General features: G+C 40.1%; 1 protein-coding gene across 6 annotated transcripts in view; it reads left to right on the forward strand.

Annotated features, from left to right (window-relative positions):
* Window positions 1–21485, forward strand: part of Npas3 (neuronal PAS domain protein 3) — an 830756-nt gene that overhangs the window by 793688 nt on the left and 15583 nt on the right. For all 6 annotated transcript variants that reach the window (XM_077799936.1, XM_077799935.1, XM_026414289.2 and 3 more), the window contains 2 exons: window positions 12366–12559; window positions 16418–16524. In XM_077799936.1, the coding sequence (XP_077656062.1) occupies window positions 12366–12559; window positions 16418–16524 (301 nt within the window). The remainder of the gene's footprint in view (window positions 1–12365; window positions 12560–16417; window positions 16525–21485) is intronic.

Genomic DNA, 21485 nt, shown 5'->3' on the forward strand with positions numbered 1-21485 from the left:
TTGTTCTAGTGCTTATGATGTTTTTGCCAAGAGCACACTTGCAGCAATCTGCACTAAAACAGTCTTTGTGCCAATTACTTCAAAAAGTATTCTTTAAAATAAAAAGGGGAGGGGGGGCTCTTTTTTTACTTTTTTTTTAGGGAACTTTCAGGTTATAGTGTGATGGCTTCCATTTTAATTTTTAAAGTCAGTCTACTCAAAATGATGACTTCTATACTGTCTGGACTGCACATCTTTGTATTTTGAGGCTTTTTTTTTTAAGCCTTCCCACAAAATGGAAATCCTGATAAAGACATACAAATAGTAGCAGGAATCGGTGATGTGGGGGAAACTGCTGTCGCTACTGACACTCCACCCTCATCTGTTTAAGCAGCTTTGGGAAGGAAACTGCTAGAAGCTTGTTAAAGAGTTTCCAAATGTGTGACTGTAAATGACTATCTCTAATCATGGCTGCATAAACCAAATGCAGCAAATGAGCTGGGGACACCCACAAAAATCACACGAGGGGGGTTTGAATTGCATATATGGAATGGATAATAACCCATGTCAGAGCCCTGGGGTCTTTTGAAGGTTAAAATCCTAGGTTTGATCAGTCACTTACAGATATAGATATAGATACACATGTAGATATAGATGTAGATATAGATATAGACACATTTGAAAAAATAAGAGGAAAATGGAAGGAAATACATCCTCTGAAATGCTCTAATGAATGATTGAAAAAGTATTAGGAAAGTGATCTTTTTTAGGTTTGATGATTAAGGAGTTTTATGGCTACATTTGGGGAATATTGTAGTTAAAAAAATTTTTAAGGAACATATGACCCACCTGATAGCTTTAAATAATTTCAGTGATCAGAAATATAATTATAAGGGGCTGGAATTGTGGCTCAGTGGTAGAGTACTTGTCTTGCATGTGTGAGGCACTAGGTTCGATTCTCAGCACCACATAAAAATAAAAATAAAGGTTCACACACAACTAAATATATATGTATGTATATATACATATATAGAGAGAGAAATGCAAATATAATTATTATTTGCATTTTTCCTTCAAAGGGATGGCTAGTTTAAAAAAATATTCCACTCAGGAGACAGCTAAACTGCCCCTCCCTGAGAACTGTTCTTGCCTTGATTCTGTAACTCTGAAACTAAGGAAGGGAGAGGCTGCTGGCTTCTATATCTCATAAGTTGTTCCTAAAGAGTTTCATTTATTATACAAATACAATCATAACATACAGTCCAAGCACTTTGGACTGGAGGAGGGGGTGAAGGAGGCTGCCTGAATGCAGTGCTGCCTCAACATTTTCTCTCAGCACCAGAATGCTCTCTAGACCCACCGTCTTCATAAAAAAGAGCGTTCAGCCCATGGCGCACAGCTGTCTTTGGACATTTGTTGCATTTTTTATAGTTTAGAGTGTCTGTACAAAATTCTGCTAGCAAACTCAAGAGAAACAAAAGCAGAGGGACTAACTTATAACAAAACTGATGGTTAAACTCAAGAAATTTAAGTAAAACACACAGAGATGTTATGCAAGGATGAGAAATATTTCCTTGCATGTATATATTTCCAAACATGTCATATATTATATCTTTCCTTATAAGAGCCCATGGGTTCCTAGGAAATTATATCAAAATACTGTAGTATTTCTTGCTGGGTAGAAAGCATAGGAGGTGGGAGACGGGAGTAGGGAGCCAGTTTTTATTCCTTGCCTGGCATGGGGCTAGTTCTGAATCTTCTTTGTTTCCCCGAGTTGTTAGCAAATACAATCGCAGTCTGTTACATGGAGAAGTGCCTCCCTACCCTCAAGACAGTGGCACTAAGCCACAAGGGGCCTCGGAGGGCCTTGAGGGGTGATACCCCCTCCTTCACATCAAATGATAGAGGAATAAAAAAAGTTGCCCTCTACGGTGGTACAATGGTCCTCTGTCCTTCTCTAGGAGACTTTAATAAAGTAACTGAATCAAACGAAATTTGATCAGATGTGTATAGTTCAGCCTTCTTGCTTTGCCCCTTAACAATTTATCGAGGTGTTTCTACCATGGTCCTGTATTATTAAATGATATTTGAAGTGTTCCACTCTCAGAGAAAATGTGGTTTATATCCTTGGCATACATTTACATAATCTCTTTAAGGAGATCTCAGCAGCTTAGTTAAACTATCCCAATAAAAAATCTTATCTTTAGTAGAAGAAAGACTACTTTCTCCAGAGGGAACAGGAAGCAAATATGGGGTCTGGGCCCATTTTGAGAAACTAAAACTATAATTGTAGTTATATTTTTTTCATGTTATGTGTTTGAAGTTTGTTAAAAGAGATGGATGAGAAGTAATTGTTATGTTAGGAGGACGCAGTCATGTAAGAAGAGAATGCTGTGTCTAATGTATATTAAACATGGGTTTTTAAAAATAATTTTTTATCTGTTGCCTTAGAAAATATTTCTGCATCGAAAAAAAATAAATAAAACAAGGGTGATGAATTACCAGCAATCTCTCAGCTCCCCACTGGAGCCATCAAATTAAGGGTTAACCTCCCAGGATCCCCTGAATTAATCAGGAGCTGAGCCAGGGGCAGGCCCAGGGAGGGGGAGGGGATTGGCAGAGCTCAGCCTCCCCCAGGAGGCTCCCAGCACAACAGTGCAGCCCACTATGGCCACTGAGAGAATGCAAACCTTCTCACAAAGAAAGGAGCAGGCACCGGAAACATGCCCGGATCCTACAGTAGCCCAGGCCTCCTGCTTATCATGCGCCACTCCTCCATTTTCAAAGAACCCAAAGGCAACCCGTTATATTCCACAGAGTAGAACACTATTTTCAGTACAGATTTAATTGTAAATATATGTTCATCTTCCTTTTCCTGTTTGGAAGGCAGTCTGTGATGTGCCTCTGGGTGGTCTTTATTAAGATCTCTAGATTCATTCAACGGCCCTGCAGAGAGAAGTTGCAGCTGAGTAGTCGATATGACCTGCCAACCACTGCCATTCAGAGCACTTGGATGGTCTGGTAGAATCTAGATTCCCAGGCCCAACCTAAATTTATAGAATATGAAGTTGTGCAGATGGGCCCTAGGAATCCACATTCTTTATAAGCTTTCCACGTGATTTTTGTGTACATCCTGATTTAAGAACCATTAGAACCCTGGAGGTTCATTTTGTTTATCTCGGTTTAAAAGAAGTCCCTGAAATCAACACTAGGTGGTTCATGCTTTCCGTTCAAAGAATGGAATACATTTTCCCTCTTGCACCAGGCCTGTTAGCCATTGTAGGTGTTTGCATGCCTACCCAATTAAGTGGACTTCATCTGTAAGAGTAGGAATGCCCAGGTTCACACACAAGCTTGTGCCTGTTTTCCTTCAGGATCTCAGTACTTCAGTGAGAGCAGAGAAATCAGCCTGGTTTCCTTCCTTTTCCTCTGCCTTCCTCATTCTGAAAAGCCCTTTTGTACCGCTTCAGTTTTGTCTGTTTCCTGAATCAACTGTGGTGCACCTTTAGGAATCAGACCAAGCATCAAAGAGTGTGCCCCATGACATTGCTCTCCTGTCTACTTCATTTCCATTCAAACCAAATGGAAGATCATGGGGTCCCTAAGAACTAACACTTCCTATGTAATTATAGCCCTGTTATCCAACAAGATAGGTTTCTGTCAGGATTCTTCTTTCTTAACTTTGGCCAGAACTCTCCCTGGTACCCAGTCTCATCTCCTCTCTTCTCTACCACCAAAGCTGCCCTCAAAATGAGCCCACCCAAAACTCTGACACTCTCAGTAATTCTTACCGGTCTTGTATCCTTGAGAGCTGAATCTTACCCCCATACTGGCTACCCAGTATTGAAGATTCTTTGCATCAAACTCCCAGAAAGAATCTTACATACATTTGCTTCCTGAGTTCATAGCTATTAGGTGAGGACCACCTCTGAGGACCACCTCTCTTGTTGCAACCCCTTGGCCTGGGAGGAGGTCTACCTCATCACCCACTCCCTGTCAGCATCTCCTTTCCTCCTGAATCTTGCCTCCCTCAGTCAGCTTTGCCTTGAGAAGCCAATTTTCCCATTCTCTCTTTTTCTTAGCCCCTGTTGTTAAAGTCCCATTGTGATGATGATGAAGCCTACAGTTTTCCTTCTAAAGTCAACTTCCAGAACTAAAATCTGAGCTCAGGGAAAAGAAAGGGAAATGATATTCTGCTATTCTTCTGCCTCTCCAAGGGCCTTCACAGGCCCTTTTCTCAGGGGTGCTTGCTTCTGTGAACAAGCTGAGGTTTAGGATTGTTGTTTATTTGTTTGTTTGTTTGTTTGTTTTCAGACCTGGTACAAAGACCTAAGTGGAAAGAGTCAGACAGAGATAGCTAAAAGACCTATTGGAACAGAGTCTCCAACCTATGAATATGGTCTAAATTCTAGAAAACATACTCCCTGAGAATCAGAATGAAATAATAGATATAAGGTTGATAGTCTCATGCTGATTTAGATTAAGTTGTTATGCTGCAGGCTAGATGTTTGGGTTCATAAGACCCATCTAAGCCCTTATCTTTCAACAGGTTTAGGGCCACCTTAAAGCTCTTCTAAATAATTAGCTGACTCTCCCATGTGAGCTAGAGATTGAATGATCTGTATGCTAAACCAGACTTCTTCAGGGGGAAAAAAAGAAAAGAGACCAGAGTGCCAGGAGGAAGGTTAATTTTTAAGGTAAATTTGTATTCCCTTAAAGGACAAGTGAAAAATCTCTGAAGATAGATATTCTAAACCCAGGGAATCTGTAGGGTTTTTTTTTTTTTTGAGCCTACAGCCCTTTCTGTTCCCCTAGTCGCCTAACCTTATTCTGTGCTTGACATTATATGTGGAAAATAATGCACATAATACTTGGCACTGCCTTTTGATAACAAAAACGTTTCCTATTAGTAGAACTGAGATTTATTCCTAAAAGAGAGGAGAATAGCTTCCAGATGTACTCTTCCATCATGGGCCTTCTCTCCTTAAGTATTGACAGAGGGGAGGTTGTATCAAGGTCTTTGTGATGGGCTTGTTTATAATGAGAAGATACTGGGGGAGCACACCTAAGTGTGTATCACCAACAGGCACGTGAAAGGAGCATATGGCAGGAAGAGAAATAGATATTTGTCCAAGCGGCATGGTTTGTTAACACTCCCACACTCGTCCTTAACTGTGCAGACATGCAGTCACAGCACCACATACAGCTCCTTGCTGGATCAGAGAAAACTGAGTCAAACCATGATTTTTTTTTTTTTTTTTATGAGACAATCAAATCATGATAATTTGGACATCTTTTTTTTTTTCTCAAAATGGTGGGATTTCAACCCAGAAATTCTTCACATCCTGTTTCATGATGCTGGCATCCAGACAGTTGCTGTGTAAGGAATTTAGAAAAATATGAGCTTTAGCATTTTTGTACATCTCTTTATGATAAGACAAGAACACTGAAAGGAAGTGTGCCGATTGAGCTCTTATATAAAGTTGAGCTCAGGAGCAAAGAATGTCTTAGTTCAGAAAGCTCTTTTGAAGAATATCTGTAGATTAGCCTTAACACCAAACCAAGATGAACCTTTAGAACACAGAGGCAGTTTTTACCTAGCTTTGACAAAAACCAAAGCATGGTTCCAACTCAGAATGCATAAAATCCCCATGAATGAATTCTTAAAATAAACTGCATTTGTCAACTGGCAACTGTACTCTGAAACTTCTGCCCCACCACGGGGGTATAAAAATAGAGGAGAAAAATGCTACAGCACAGTTAAAAGCCCCTCCATTGAGCATTTGGTTATATAATACTCTAGAAGCTATCATCACCTATTTCTTTTCCACCACTTTGTATCTAATGAAATATTACCCTGGCCAAGCTAGATGACCAGAACCAGGACTGAAATCAGAAGTCCTGTTTCTCAATTCAGTGGTGTTGCTGTCCTCCAATATTCCTTTCATTTTAAAGCAGCTGTATTATTTTTATAGTTTCATGACTCTTGACATAGTATTAGAATTTAGGCTTATATATTTGTATTCACAATCATTTCCCATCCACTTACAAAACTTTAAAAGGAAGCCATACCCATTTATTGGGATGTTACCACCAGGATTGGCAATGGTATGACAAGCTTGGCATTTGTGTTAGAATGTAACAGTAGATGAAGAAAGAAGACCCCCGGTGGCTAGGGATATAGCTCAGGATAGAGAACTTGCCTAGCAGGCAGGAAGTCCTGGGTCAGATCCCCAGCATGGAAAAAGAAAATCAAGACCCTCCCCGCCCCACTCCCCCAGTGAATGCCTGAAACTTCAAGTAGTACCAAATCCTGTATGTGCTATTTTTTTTTCCTTATACATACATACCTATTAGAAAGTTTAATTTATCTATCAGGCACAGCAAAAGATCAACAACAAAATGGAACAATTGTAACATTACATTATAATAAAAATTATGTGAATACAATCTCTCTCTCTCTCTCTCTCTCTCTCTCTCTCTCTCTCCATCTTATTGTACTATACTATTTTTTTCTGACCATGGTCATCTGAAACTACACAAAAACAAAACCACAAGTAAAGAGAGGACTACTGCCGTTGTTACAGAGCAAGAGAATCTCAACTTAGAGGAAAACAAACAACAACAAGAAAAAGAACCCATAAGTTGCCTTAGGCTTCAGGTACTCAAAGGGACCAAAAAAAAAAAATGCCTTTGGCACTTTTTTCTTGTCTGTTTTTCTCCATTGAGAATTTCATTGCATTTCTTGATTTTAACTATCACCTCCAGAAAAGAAAAGGGGGAAAAAAAAACTTTCAAAAGTATAGCTTCAGCTATCATCTCTTTAGTGCCCAATTCTTGTTTTCAACTACTCCACGGACATCCTCCTAGGCTGGTCACTGTCCATGGGAAATCATCTTAGACCCCACCCTGGTCAACAGTTCCTTCATTCCCAATTACCATTTAATCTACTGTCATATCATACTATGACACAGGCTCAAAAATCATGGTGCTGTCTGTCTTCACTGGTCCCACTGCCAATTTCTGTGGATTGAACCTGCCATTTCGGGCCCATCTCTGTCTCCTCTACTGCTGTCACCAACTGAAATGCTATTGTTTCCTCTGTTCTAGGTCTTCAATCTGAAAACCCTTTCCCCATTCTATGATTTGATCTTATGTCAACAATATAATGCCAGTTTCACATAGCCTTCCTGATCCATTCAGCTGAAAGTATTTTCTTCCTAGTCCAAACACATGAAAATGTCAGGAAAATCTTATTCTATATGTTTATGGAACATACTTATTAGTTAATAAAATAGTCTTTGTTGAGTATGTACTATGTGTCAGACATATACCTAGGCACCTTATATACCTTTTCATTTTATCCTCTCAGCAGCCCTGTAAGACCTGGGAAAAAAAATTTTAAAAATTTTTTTTTAGTTTTCAACGGGCTTTTATTTTATTGATGATATGTGGTGCCGAGAATCGAACCCAGTGCCTCACACATGCTAGGCAAGCACTCTGCCACTGAGCCACAACCCCAGCCGGGAAAAATTTTTTATATATGCAAATATTGATGCCAATGTTCCACTCCCTGGGATCTTAATTTAATTGACCTCAGGTATAACCTAGGGTGATACCTGTGTATAGTCAAGGTTGAGAACCACAGATGTAACTCCAAAGCCATCAGCCAAGTGTTCTCAAACAATATGCATCACCTCTAAAGCTTTAAAACACAAATAAATGCTGAATTCCAGTGCTATCAGTTAGAGTCTTTGGGGACAGAGTCTGGGAATCCACATGTTAACAAAGCTTTATAAGGGACTGTCACATAGCCTGGACTGAGAACCACTTTCTTGATCAGACACTGCACCACCTCCCTCTTAGGACTGTGTTACAAGAAATTACAACAGTCTTGCCCTGCTGTAGAGTCTGAACTCTTTGAGAACAGATTTATATTTTATTCACCTTGATCAGCACTCCAGCACCCAACAAGATCTCTTACACATGATGCATTTTAGATACTAAAGAACCAAGAACATATCCTTTGTTAATCTTATTAAGAAAACAAAGAACATCTTTGCAGAGTACTATTGGCCCTCCTTATCCATGGGTCCCCCATCCAGGATTCAGATGGAAAATGTTCTGGGGGTGGGAAGGTGGGGGAACTGCATCTGTACTGAACATGTACATTTTTTCTTGTTATTTTTTCCTAAACAATACAACAGAACAACGATTTCCATGACATTTACATTGTACTGTGTATTACAAGTAATGGAGAGATGGTTTAAAGTCTATGGATGCAGTCACATGCAAATACTGCACTATTTTATAAAAGGGAGTGGAGCATTGTGGGTCTTAGTAACCATAGGCAGTCCTGGAACCAGTTCTCACATATGCTTTTTAATCTCTGATATACTGACCTGAAAGCTAAGCAAGTCATCTTAGCTCTCAGATCATCACAGCCACCTGGCTATTAAGTGCCAGGATTAGGATTCAAACCCAGGTTCTCCTAATAATACTCTTTCTTCTACTTTCCAAGCCTTAAAAGCAACTACAGAATGAAAAATTCAGCTATGTGCATATTTGGATACATGCTGCCAGATATGTTTCTAAAATTTGATCATAACCTGTCACATGAGGAAAAGGGCTCTGTTGGCACTATGAAATCCATTTGGAAAAAAAACATGTTAGTTTAAACCTAAAAATTAATTGTGGGATCCAACAGATTTCCCTTTCTTTGTTCCCATCCTCCCTTACCCCCTAACATACAGTCAGACACTCTTCTTTCATTGTTCTTTGACATTTCTTAACAACTGTCTAGTTACTGCATTGAAAATTTCTTGAGGTTTTTGTTTTGTTTTGTTTCTTCTTAGTTTGTGCTGTTTCTCAGACTTTTCAAATAACCTGAGCTTCTGGTAATAAATGAAATATTTTTGAAGATTCCTAGTACCAGTTACCTAAAGTAATAAATTGGTATCTGATATATATTTCTGTTTCATTCAATATGAATAAGCACATAAATGCATACAGGTATAAAGTCATGATGATCTTTCAAATAAGACATGGAAACCTAAGTTCCAGTTCATTTGCCATTTCCAAGCTATGGGACTTTGGACAGGGAATGAACTTTCCAGAACCTCTTTCCTCGCCTAAAAAATGAAAAATAAAGGGACCAGGATGAGCACGCCTATAATCCCAGCAGCTTGGGAGACCGAGGCAGGAGGTGGAGAGTTCAAAGCCAGCCTCAGCAACAGCGAGGCACTAAGCAACTCAGTGAGACCCTGTATCTAAATAAAATACAAAATAGGGTTGGGGATGTGGCTCAGTAGTCGAGTGCCCATGACTTAAATCTGTGGTACCCCTTGCCCCCCCCAAAAAAAGAGAGGGATAGACCCTCTCAGATTTTCTTCCAAATAGAAAATGTTATGATCCTTTAAAATAATAAGGCATTTATTATTAGGTCTTCAGCCAACACTATATTAATATTTGTTCCTTTTTTGCTTGATATCTTTAAAGGCAAACAGAGACATTGTTTATTTTTTATTGATTTTATTTTTTTAAATACACGACAGTGGAATGCATTACAATTCTTATTACACATATAGAGCACAATTTTTTATATCTTTGTATATAAAGTATGTTGATGCCAATTCATGCCTTTATACATGTACTTTTTTTTGCATTACAATTCTTATTACACGTATATACCATAATTTTTCAAATCTCTGTTTGTATATAAAGTAGGTTGACACCCAAATCGAGTCTTCATACATGTACTTTGGATAATGATGTCCATCATCCTTGCTAATCCCCTGCCCCCTCCCTTTCCCTCCCACCCTTCTTCCCTATCTAGAATTTATCTAATCCTCCCATGCTTCCCCCTCCTTACAGCACTATGAGCCAGCCTCCTTATATGGGAGAAAACATTCGGCATTTGTTTTTTGGGGGTTGGCTAACTTCACTTAGCATTATCTTCTCCAATGCCATCCATATACTTGCAAATGCCATGATTTTATTCTCTTCTAATGCTGAGTAATATTCCATTGTGTATATATGCCACATTTTTTTATCCATTCATCCACTGAAGGGCATCTAGGTTGGCTCCACAGTTTAGCTATTGTGAATTGTGCTGCTATAAACATTGATGTGGCTGTGGAGGCATTGCTTAAAAATCGTAGAATTCTTTACGGTTTATAGTGTTCACTGCCATTATCTCCTGTGATTTTCATTACATAACTACAAAATAGTCAATATTATCCCCATTTCACAGAAAAGGAAATTGAGACACAGAGGGGCTCCCAGGGTAACAGAATCAGAAACTTACAAGTTTAGACCCCTAGTGGACCCCACTTTGACCCCCTCCAATACCACAATAGCCACAGGCAAAGTGGGAGCACAGAGGTTGGGCAAACCTGACCAGCCAACAGCTCCCCTACGTTTGCCTTCCCCAAATGTGTTCCAGCCCAGCCACCTTTAAATTGCTTTGGAATAGAATACCAAGTGGGGATTTATTTAGCATATCATTTCTGGGTGTGTGTTTTCCTGAGCATTTATAGATCTGTATGTTTCCAAGAAGCTGAGTTTTCCTGATAAAACAAGACAGATCATGATAAATGAGCAGCTATGTAAGCCTAGCTGGGAGGAGGACCAGGACGGCAACACCCCTCCTGTGAAGTTAATCCCGTTTCTTTTAGCTATTTCTTTATTAGTTAATGAGGTCTTGCAAAAATGTGTGTCTGTGATGGTGTTTTAGCATCCTTGCCTCTAGGAACGTTTTCAAATATTCATAAAGTAGCTCATCTGACCAAAGCGTAAAGCAAAGGTGCATTAAGTATGAATTCAGTCAACTTCAAATGTGGGTGGTCGAAAAGCTGCTGCTGAAATAACCTAAATAATCCTCCTCGTTGGTGTTTCCAGATCTGCAGCTCTGGGCGCAAATGTGAAGGGTGACAGGGAAGAGGTATTATTTAGAACAGCTAGGACTCTGAAGGGCAGCCCCGTAGGCTTTGATCCTGCTTCCTGACTGACAGTAGTGTGGCTTGCTTTTGGAAAACAGAATAACTTAAGAGAAACAAAAATAAAACGCAAAAGGAATTGCCAGTGAAGCCTCTGGGAAGGAGAGCAGACTCTAGAGCATATTGTTCCTGGGAGGCGAGGCAAGAGAAACCTCCTTCCCATTTTGGTTCCTTATGGCATAGAGGGAAAAGTAGAAATTCGATAGATGGTTTGGTGCTCAGTGATGCATTTGGGGAGCAAAGCAAATGTGGAAACTCAGCTACTAAACTGAGCTCCATGGTACAGTGAACCACGGCAATTACCTCTATGACCTGGTTTGGGAGGACTCGAGTAGTGGCAGGGTCCTCAGGACATAGCTAGAGTTTCTTTCTCTCTCTCTCTCTCTCTCTCTCTCTCTCTCTCTCTCTCTCTCACACACACACACACACACACTCACACACACACACACACACACACATACACACACACCCTCCAAGACTACACACATGCACTCCACTCATTATCTCAAAGTATAGACACACAAATTCTTCCTATTTTTTACCCTTTTATGATTTTGTTTCCCCAAAAACATCATTTCAGGAAGCTGACACTATGGCTTTCCTTCTATATGCAGTTTACAAGAAAAGGTTTGGTGGTCTGGGTGACCTGGGTTTTATTTGATATTCTTTGGCTAAAAAATAAAAAATGACAGCCCAATATTCTCCCTCTGGTTTCTGGAAAAGTACCTCTGAGCTGCCACCAAAATGGTGCACGTTTTGCGGTATGACCATCCCTAGCTCAAGGAATGAATCATAGACCAACACCCTTCCTCCCACCCCCAGGCATTGCAATATATTGCTGTGTTCCTGATAACTCAGTGCCGCAAAATATCCTTGGGGAAAAAAAATCATGTCATAACCCCTAATTTTTTTTATCTCTTGGAGTCTTTGCCTTTTACAATATCAAGACCTGGATGAAGGTAAGCTCTGAACCACCCTTTTGAAAGGAGATGACCATATAATCCTTCTCAGTACAAATTTGGAGAGAAATTATTAAGAAGGGCTGATAATGCAAATGTTTCCTTCTGCAGCTCAGTTTCACGTTTTTGTCATTTCATCTGGTTATGAGTTTCTCCTAAATGTAAAAACAACCAAACAAAAAAGGTCCTTAAAAAAAGAGGAACAACTCTGTAATAATACTGCCTTGAGAAATTTTCAGAGTATATTGTTATTTCTCTTTTGTCTCTTGCCATGGGGACATTGAGGGCACACTGACAGTCATTATGATTATAAAAGATAGACGCTAATGTTGGTTGTTCCAGATGTAATTTTGCATTTCTCAGAAGAAATAACTATTACATCTAGGATGGAAATTTGACTGGTGTCCTGTACTTAATGTTTTTCTTCCAGGTGATTCACATAACAGGTCGGCTACGCCTGAGAGTGTCGCTGTCCCATGGGAGGACCGTCCCCAGCCAAATCATGGGTCTTGTGGTTGTGGCTCATGCCTTGCCTCCCCCAACGATCAACGAAGTCAGAATTGACTGCCATATGTTTGTCACTCGTGTAAATATGGACCTCAATATCATTTACTGTGAAAATAGGTACTTTGTTTTTGTTTTCATTTGTCCTGTTGCACATTGCTCATTGGTGAGGGTCTGTGTTTTCAGCAATCTGAAGGATTTTACTCTCCCAGTGAGGCTCATTAAAAATCCTGATCTTAGTTTTAATGGCTGCTTGGACTGACACCAAACATGCTTTTTATTTAAAATTTATATGGCTGCCCTGATTTACATTAGGGACAACAATTGAATGAATTAGGATACTCAGACATCCATCTACTATAGTGAATGGATGAGAACCCAAGGACAGAGCAGGACTGGGGCATTGTTGGATTGGCAAAATGATGCAGTAAAAGATATCTCCTGGTGCCTCCGAGAAGCCCACCCAACTAGTTCAGGGGCCCAGCATCATGATGGTGAGTGTTCACACAGAAAATAAGCCCAGAGGACAAATTAGAAGTTGAGGCCCCCAGAGGAAAAGCAATGCAAAAGGAATCTGCAACACTATTGAATACAACTTTATCATCCTGAGGATTTCACTAAATTAAGAAAAGATGAGTCATCACATGAATGAGTTGGCAGTTCTTCCTTAAGACTGAGCTTTTATAAAAAGACTTTTCACCTCTGGTTAAAAAGTTCACTTTTTCCATTAAGCACAAAGCAAGGGACAGGAAACTGGGACAGTGCCCCTTCAGACCTTTCACCTAGAAGTCACCAGCCCATCATCAGACTGATTTGAAGAGAGAATCACAGGATGTGGGGAGAGCAGTGAAAAAGAGCCCACATCTCAGCTTTGAGAAGGTAGCATGGTGATCCCGGGCATCCCCTGGTGTCACAGGGTCAGTTTGGGGAAGATGCTTTTGTCGCACAGATTGTTGTCAGGCTTGAAGGCAATATATATTCACTGAGCCCTCTAAGTGTCTTTGGAGGGGAAATGAAAGAGCAGAATGGTCAAGTGTCTTGAGTAATTGACCTCTCCAGAGGCTGACCCAGAGGAAGCTAGGCAGCCATTCAGTCCGCAGGGAGGTGGCTACAGAAATCCAGATCAAGTTAGAAATTGCCTACCGTTTCCATACAGGGTCTGATTCGGGGGAAGGAATTCACCAATTAGAAAAGAAACCCACCTGAGCTGTGACTGTTCAATAGAGTAGAAGATAGCATGAACCTCTCACTATTTGACAAATAATTCTAAGTTTGCTTTTCAACTTTTATTAACATTTACTAGAATTTTTATCATCCATGACTATATACTTGGCTATGTCTAAGGTATTCTGGAATGGCCACAGAATATTAGGGAAGACAAGTTAGCCACAGTGATTAGCTAGAGTTGGCAAGTAATAATAAATACAGCTGACATTTAATGAACATTTACTACATGTTCAGCCATGTGCAAATCTAATCATCTGCACCATCTCATTTAAGCTTCAGGACAGTTCCATGAGGTAGGTGCTGCCAATGTCTCTATCACTATTGGGAAATTTCAGCTTAGAGAGAAAGGATTTCTTGCCCTCGGCCAAGATTCAAAACCAAATCTGCCAGATTTCAAAAGACCATGCACTTGGCTACATTCTGTGGGGTCCAAATGGCAAGGGAGCAGTCAGAATAACCTCTGAGAGGGACTTTTCATACATAGACTCCATGAAAGAACACAATTACTGCCCTCAAAGCTGCTTAATTTTACCAAAATGTAGAATACTGGAGGAGATGCAGCCAAAAGTGGCAGATATGAAGTCAGAGGATGAATATATGATAACTCATTTGGTTGAGATTCACCATCTCCGGACCTTCCAAAAAATGGAGCCTCGGCTTATTTCCCAAATTTCCAGTGATTGCCCTATCCCAAAACATCACTTAATTTTCACTCCTGTGATCAACTGATTGATTCTTCTGACAAGTTCCATAGACCTGAGTGCCTCATGGTATCACTCCAGTAATTGAGATCATTTTCTATGACCTGCTTTTAGCTTTTCCTTTCCATTTAAAAAAAAAAAAATGCTTTCCACATCCGCATATTAGTCAATACAATACCGCATTATTTCCCAACTGAAGATGATAGTAATTATGAAAAAGGCCTGTATTAAAGGTAATTGCATATTTGATTGACAGAAAAGGCATACAGTGTGCTAGGCCCTATGCTGTGTTAATTTCATTCCTTTCCATAATCCCCTCCCCACCTTGTGGGGTTACTTGACAGATGAGGAAACTGAGGATCAGAGTAAAAGATGCCTCGGGATTTCTGGTCTGCTGCTTCCTGTGCATTTAAGAAGTCCTTGACCACTGAGCTGCTCACCTTCACCAGGGTGACAAGCTCTGTTGTTTGAAGGATTTAATTTGAATAAATGATAAACTAAAGAAATACCTTCCCTAAAGATGGAGTGGCTTTTTCCTGGGGTTTGCTATGTAATTAGGGAATTGTTAACTAGAAACTAGAGCATGCTCCTTGAGCTGCAGACCATTCTTGTGCACTTTGCCTAGGACAGCCTCGGGCAAAGCTGACATCTAATGCTTTCAGAGGAGCTGGCAAATTCAGAAACACCAAGGAGGGTCTTTTAATGACATCCTTGTTCCCTCATTTGCAGAAAGGGAGTGCAAACCTCACTTGGAAGAACAGGCTAATGATTTTAGGAAAACACCAACTTAATCTATTTTGTAGCACAAAACCACGGAATCCTTAGGAAACACTCCTTTTTATTTCTCCAATTAATCTTATTTTACTAAGAATTCTAGATGGACCAAAAAATATTATTTAAATTGTGAGTCATTGAGAAATTTACTTACTGAGTATTGTATTTTAATTATATTCCATAGTATTTCGGTTTTGTTTTTCTTTCTTATTTTTTTGCCTTGGGGGCCAGATGTAACTCCCCAACAGTAATCTCATATGTTGCTTAAATGTGTCATTTCCGAAGATTTATTTTATATTTAAATAGATCAAATGTCATAAACCATTAAAATACACACATACACACACACACACACACACACACACACACACACAGAGTCAGGAGAATAAATTAAATAACAACCAAAAAAATACAGTCTATTTCAGATTGACCAAAGTGAATCTGGATTCAGTGATATAGAGGGTAATAAGCATTTTGACATGTTTGCGTAAACCAGGCAGATTCCCTCAACATGTTTTCCAATTTGGGTTCTATTTTTTTTGTGCTCTGCCTGAGGACATTGACGTCTGGACAATCAATGACAGGGGCTTACACACACGTACCATCCAGCACAAGCCTGGGAGAGCTGCTGAAATGGTTTAAAAGTTTCTGTGTGGAATCTACCACAAAGTACCAGTTAAAAGAGCCAGGAGTGAAAGCTGAGCTCCCAACTGACTAAGACTAAAAAAGATAATACCCCCAGGCATCTGTATGTCTCAGCATTTAAATTATATCCCTTGAAATGCCAATTTGGACTTTGTGCCAAGAAGCAGTTGAAGCCTTTTTTCATGGAAATACCCAATAGAAGACCAATCTGTTTAAATGAAAGGTGTCTCTAATCATTTGGTATAAACATAGCATGTTTTTATTTTATTATGTAACCTTGAATTATCTTGGCCTGTAATGAGGATCTTGCATTGTTACTGATTCTCAATAATTCCATGGAATTATGTTGTCTAAATGTGTATTCTAATGCCGGGGGAGAAAAAAAAAAGAGAGAAGAAAAGAAAATCCTATCTAATTATTTAAATGTAATTGCTTGAACTAGCACATGTCCTGGTTTTGAAAAATTCTGTTATATGCCAAAGAAATAATCTTACCTATAAGGGGTTTTCCCTCCAAGTGCCACGTCCTCACCAGTACCTGGCATGATGAAAGTGCATCAGTAGATTTATTATCGGACAGTCTCTCTATTTTTATTCTTTCCAAGTTCCATCCTGTGTCCTTCTCTTTGTAGGATTAGTGATTATATGGACCTGACCCCTGTAGACATCGTAGGGAAAAGATGCTACCACTTCATTCACGCAGAAGATGTGGAGGGCATCAGGCACAGCCACCTGGACTGTAAGTATCCCTGTGTGGGGGACGAACTGGGCTGGCATCATCTCTCTCTCTCTCTCTCTCTCTCTCTCTCTCTCTCTCTCTCTCTGATGCTTCTTTGGCTTCAGTGCTGATTTTTCCCCTTCATTTGTCCTGTATGCATTTGTGGTGTCTGTCAGCATGCCGTGAGAAAAAGTGAGACATAAATCATTTCAACTTGTGGTGGCATTAGATTGAAAGGTGGACCTCAGACCCTGAGAAATTGCTGGATCTTGAGATCCTCACCCAGAATTTTGTGGTCTCTTGTGCTCTCTCTCCCAGAAAGTGGTAGGGAACCCTCTGTCTTAAGTGCTTCCTTGACCCTTTCACTTTCTAGAGAGCAACTTCTGCTTGAAAATTTGTGTTCTCAGTTTCAAGCTGTACATGGAAGAAAACACGTTCAAATAGGCCAGATCCTCACAAAAATGTCTACCTGAGCAACCACAAAACCAGGTGGAGGTCAGGAAGTCCAATGAGCAGGGAAAGAACACATTATATGGTTACAGTAACTCTCAACAGCGGTGCCTTTTCTGTGCATATCTGGATAGAGGCTCTTCAGAGGAGCAGGTACATCCAGCCTCTGATTCCTGGAAAAAAAAAGAAACTAATCTCCACCCTTTGAGTCTTGTCTCCGAGCTCCTGACCTTTAGACTCAGTGACCAGGACCTTCTGTGGCATTCAAGCAAGCAAGACCAACAGGGTTCTGGTTGGATCCAAGCAATAACTCACACACCAGTATCATCATGCCCTTTTCCCTCAAAGCCCCGCGAGCTGTTTATTTATACTATATGTGAAAGGGGTCTGACAAAAGCCCTGATCTGGTGGACCACCAAGGAAGGAGGTGCCCCTTTCTCATCAGAGCTCCTTTTTAATGACCATTCAACAGACTCTTCCTGAAAGACAACAGCTGGAGCAGCTACATTCCTAGAAGATGCTAAACCCAGTTCTCAACTCTGATTTTAAGTACATGCCAGGGGCACAAATGAAATGGCTTCAAGTTGGAGGTTTTCTGTAGTAAACACCAGCCAAATATTTTTTTGTATTTGCCCCCTCTCCCCTTTCTTACTATGGTTGAGGAGAGCTATTTTGAATTCTTTCTGCCTTGGCAATCATTTCCTCATTTCAAACTCAGATCTTCAAAGGCAAGATGGAGACAGCTCTCCAAAGCCTCAAAATGTGCCCACTTTGTGCGGTGTTTTTAACCTTGAGTTAGACACTCTAGTGTAGGAGCAAATTCAATGTCAAATTCTATCTACTGTATCTCTGGGCAGAACTTGCCTGCAAGGCTGCTCTCTGGCACACTCCCCTTCTAACACTGAACCATGTGCCTTGATATTGCACACCAGGGATTTAGGGAACACACTTGTTGCTAAGAATGAATGGGTGCTGTGTATCACAGAAGCAGATGGCTCTTCAATTAATTGGGGAGGAAAATGATGTTGTTTCCTAAAATGAAACATCAAGTTCTTTGTTGCCTGGAATTAGGAGGAAATGGAGAAAACTCGGGATCTTTGAAGGAAGCTCTAGGTACATTTTTGGAATGAGATAAGCCTGAAATTCAAACTTTAAAAATGAATATATTGCTCTTAGGATACTTTTGTAGACCATGTGTGTGAGGACCAGATGTATTTTCTCATTTGGGAATCTTAATTAAGGTCTAAATTCAGAAACCTGACACTGACAAAAAAGAACTTTGTCATCCTCTGTTATTATTTGGCAAACGTTATGCTATCTCTCTGGGATTTGATTTACAGCTTGAAGAAACACAATTCCTCAGGCACAGTGAGCTAGAGCAATTCGTTTCTTCCCATACAGCAAAGGTCTCCAACAAATATGTTTGATGCCATTCTTTCCCATCTACTTTTATCTCATTTTCAGTAGCTGGAATAATTTGAGAGTGCTGAAAATAAACTACTCTACCATTCACTATTGTGCACTTCTCCTAATTTTTCTGGTGTCTTGCCAACTAATAAACAGAGAAAGTATGCTTTCAAATTCTGCGATTTTTTTCATTACTTGATATTGACATACTGGCTATTGCTTTTTTATGATTTAGCCTGCTAACAATGATTGAGTTCACTCTTTTAACTCATACACATGACTTCTAATTTTGAGTTCTTTTAATAACCTTAAACACATGAAAAACAAATAGAATGAGCTGATAATTCTGCACAGTAAAATACACTTCACATATTTAGCTATCATGCTGTGGAATAACTCCACAATGTCAAGTAGCACACAATTAGTAAAGCTGTAGGGGGAGGAAAAGGAGTGTTTTGATCCTGAAGAATTTTGATCCTAATCAGATTGAAATTTCAACGTTCTTGTAGTGCTTAATATCTTCAATCACACACACACAAAAAAAATCAAACTGATTCCAATGTCAGGTTTTGCATTCTGTGACTGAAAGAAAATGCTAAAATATACAAATGCATCTCGCTTTGTACAATAAACATTAACATCATTTTAAAGTAAGATTGAGTCTAAAATTGTGTGATGGAATGTCTGATGTTTACCTAATTCTCGAACCAAAGCCAGCCCAGTAACAAAATGACAGAGCATGTAATAAGTCTTGGTTGTGTAAACACTGGAAGAAACGGCAAAAAGCCAGCACAGCATCTTGCTTGTCCAAAGCCCTGGGCTATTACTAAAGGAGGCCTCCACTGTGTCTTGGTGGGAGAAGGTCATGGTGACATAGAATCAGTTCAAAAATAAGATAGAATTCTAAAACAAAGGGGTGGTTAAAAAATAAAACACATTAACTATTTAGCTTTTCTTCCTAGAGCTATTGGCACAATTCCTGGTTTTGTCCATGAAAGACAGATTTAAGACATCTGATAATACTTCTGATATTTGATAACTGTCTTAGGCTCTGGTTTATGGATAAAATCTAAAGACAAAAGGCTCATTCATCTTTAGTAACTAAAAATATCATCTTTATCACTGGTATCTTTTTTCCCAGCATAGGCATCCGTAAATCCATAAGTGAATTTGTTTCTAGAATAAGGAACATAAAGGGGAATCTCAGCAGCACCAGGATTTGACAACTCTGATAAACCCAACCAAGACTTGAGACCGTGTACTTCCCACTGGGTGAACACCAGACACCTGGTAGTTCACTGGATTTCAACATAAAGAATCACTAGAATCATGTTATGGATGCCAACATGGTGGGTTAGTGAAATTATTCTGGGATTCTAAAACCAAGAGAGTTTCAGGGCCCCTTCTTTCCCAATGTGACCAAAGACCTCTGTGATTTCTTTTCGTTAAGCCCAATTTCATTGATTCTTCAGGTCAAATTGACCAAATCAGCATTTCAAGGCTTGAATTTTAAACCACTCATATTAGTAATTATTTGGGCACCTTTCCCTCTCTATCACCTTTCTGATCTCCATCACTCAGAAAGTGCTGACCTAGAGACGAGCAGTCGTGACCCTGGAGTCACTTGCTCATTACCCAGAGCATCTGTGTCACCCTTGAATTATGAGAGGTTTCAGCACAACCATCTACCAATCTACCTCTCTCTGTAGCTGGGAAAATAGAAGGCTAAGCCAAACACAGACGCAGGCTCTGCATTTCTCTTTATTCCCATTTAATCCTGTCTTTTGTCTCTACTAGGAGCTGAATCTGTCTTGACACATCCACAGGGTTCTTCCTGGGTCAAATCAGCAACGATTCTCTAAAACCTTAAAGAGTGGCCTGGAGTGTAAAGGGGGAGGGGGGGGACTCTCTTTCTCCTTGTGACATTACACTCCAACAGCAAGACTCAAACCTCTGCAGCTGTGGGATTTCAGAGAAAAGTAGACACCGAGTATAGACGTGGTGGCAGCTTTCCCTTCCCAGCACCTTACTCGGGATAAGAAAACTCTGGAAGAATTATTCCAGAGAGAGAAAGCCTTTCAGATTGTCTAAGACACCAGGTGGAGGTTTTTTTTTTTTTTTTTTAAAAAAAAAAAAAAGCATGACCACCCAATGTACTTGGAGGTGAGTGTTGAAAAAAAAAATACAGTAGTCTAAGTGTTTATTTCTTAATTACAAACTTCTATACTTCTTAACAAAACTAATACACAGCTACCTGGCATAATGCATTCCATGCTGTTTTGCATCAATAACCCCTACACTTCCCTCCTGAAGGCGTCTCATCGCCAAATGCAAGCAGACTGCTTAATGCAGGACTAATTAGTATATCCCCTTCCAGTCTGCGGGCCCTCCATTGTAATTCCTTCCCAGCTCATTTTTTTCCACAACCGAGCATCAATCAAAGTAAGTGCCCTGCCTGCCTAGGCAACACAAGATGTCCTCCATGCATTTGTCATCTGCCACACAAACAAAGGGGGAATTTAATTGTTGATTTGGGTATGCAGCCATTGCATGCAGCAAAGGAAGCTGCAAGTGAAGGAAGAAGAGTGAAGTTTGGTGGGTGGGCCAAATGCAGAGAGCACCCATGGGCTTTTTGCTATTGCCTGATCTTAGCCTTTCTTCAGGGCTGGTACAGCTTCAGGGATTTCACTGCAATCTGGGCATTGGCTGGACTTTTTCCCAAAGCAAATATTTTTTTTTCACTTCTTCCGTGTGACTATGAAAACTCCCACAGAAGGAAATGCATTTCATAGCCACCCTGTCTGCCTTTCTTCAGAAGCCAAGTCAGCCTACATCATGGGCCTGTCCATTAATTGAAGAGACTGTCACTGGGAGCAAGATAAAGCCAGATCTTTATCCAGGAGTGAATTAGTATTATTATTTTATGTCTCCCCCCCAAATTCCTGCCAGCTGCTGATTTGGGTTCTTCCCATCCATGGGCAGCAAGCACAGAGAAAAAAAGACCAGCACGAGAGCCTAACCCACAGCTGAGTATCCGCTCTACACACTGGTCTGGAACAGCAGTATTGACATCACCCAGCAGCTTACAGAAATGCAGAATTTCAGGCCTGCCCCAGACTTACTGA

The sequence above is a fragment of the Urocitellus parryii genome, chromosome 6 (assembly GCF_045843805.1).
Source record: "Urocitellus parryii isolate mUroPar1 chromosome 6, mUroPar1.hap1, whole genome shotgun sequence".
NCBI classification, from domain to species: Eukaryota; Metazoa; Chordata; class Mammalia; order Rodentia; family Sciuridae; genus Urocitellus; species Urocitellus parryii.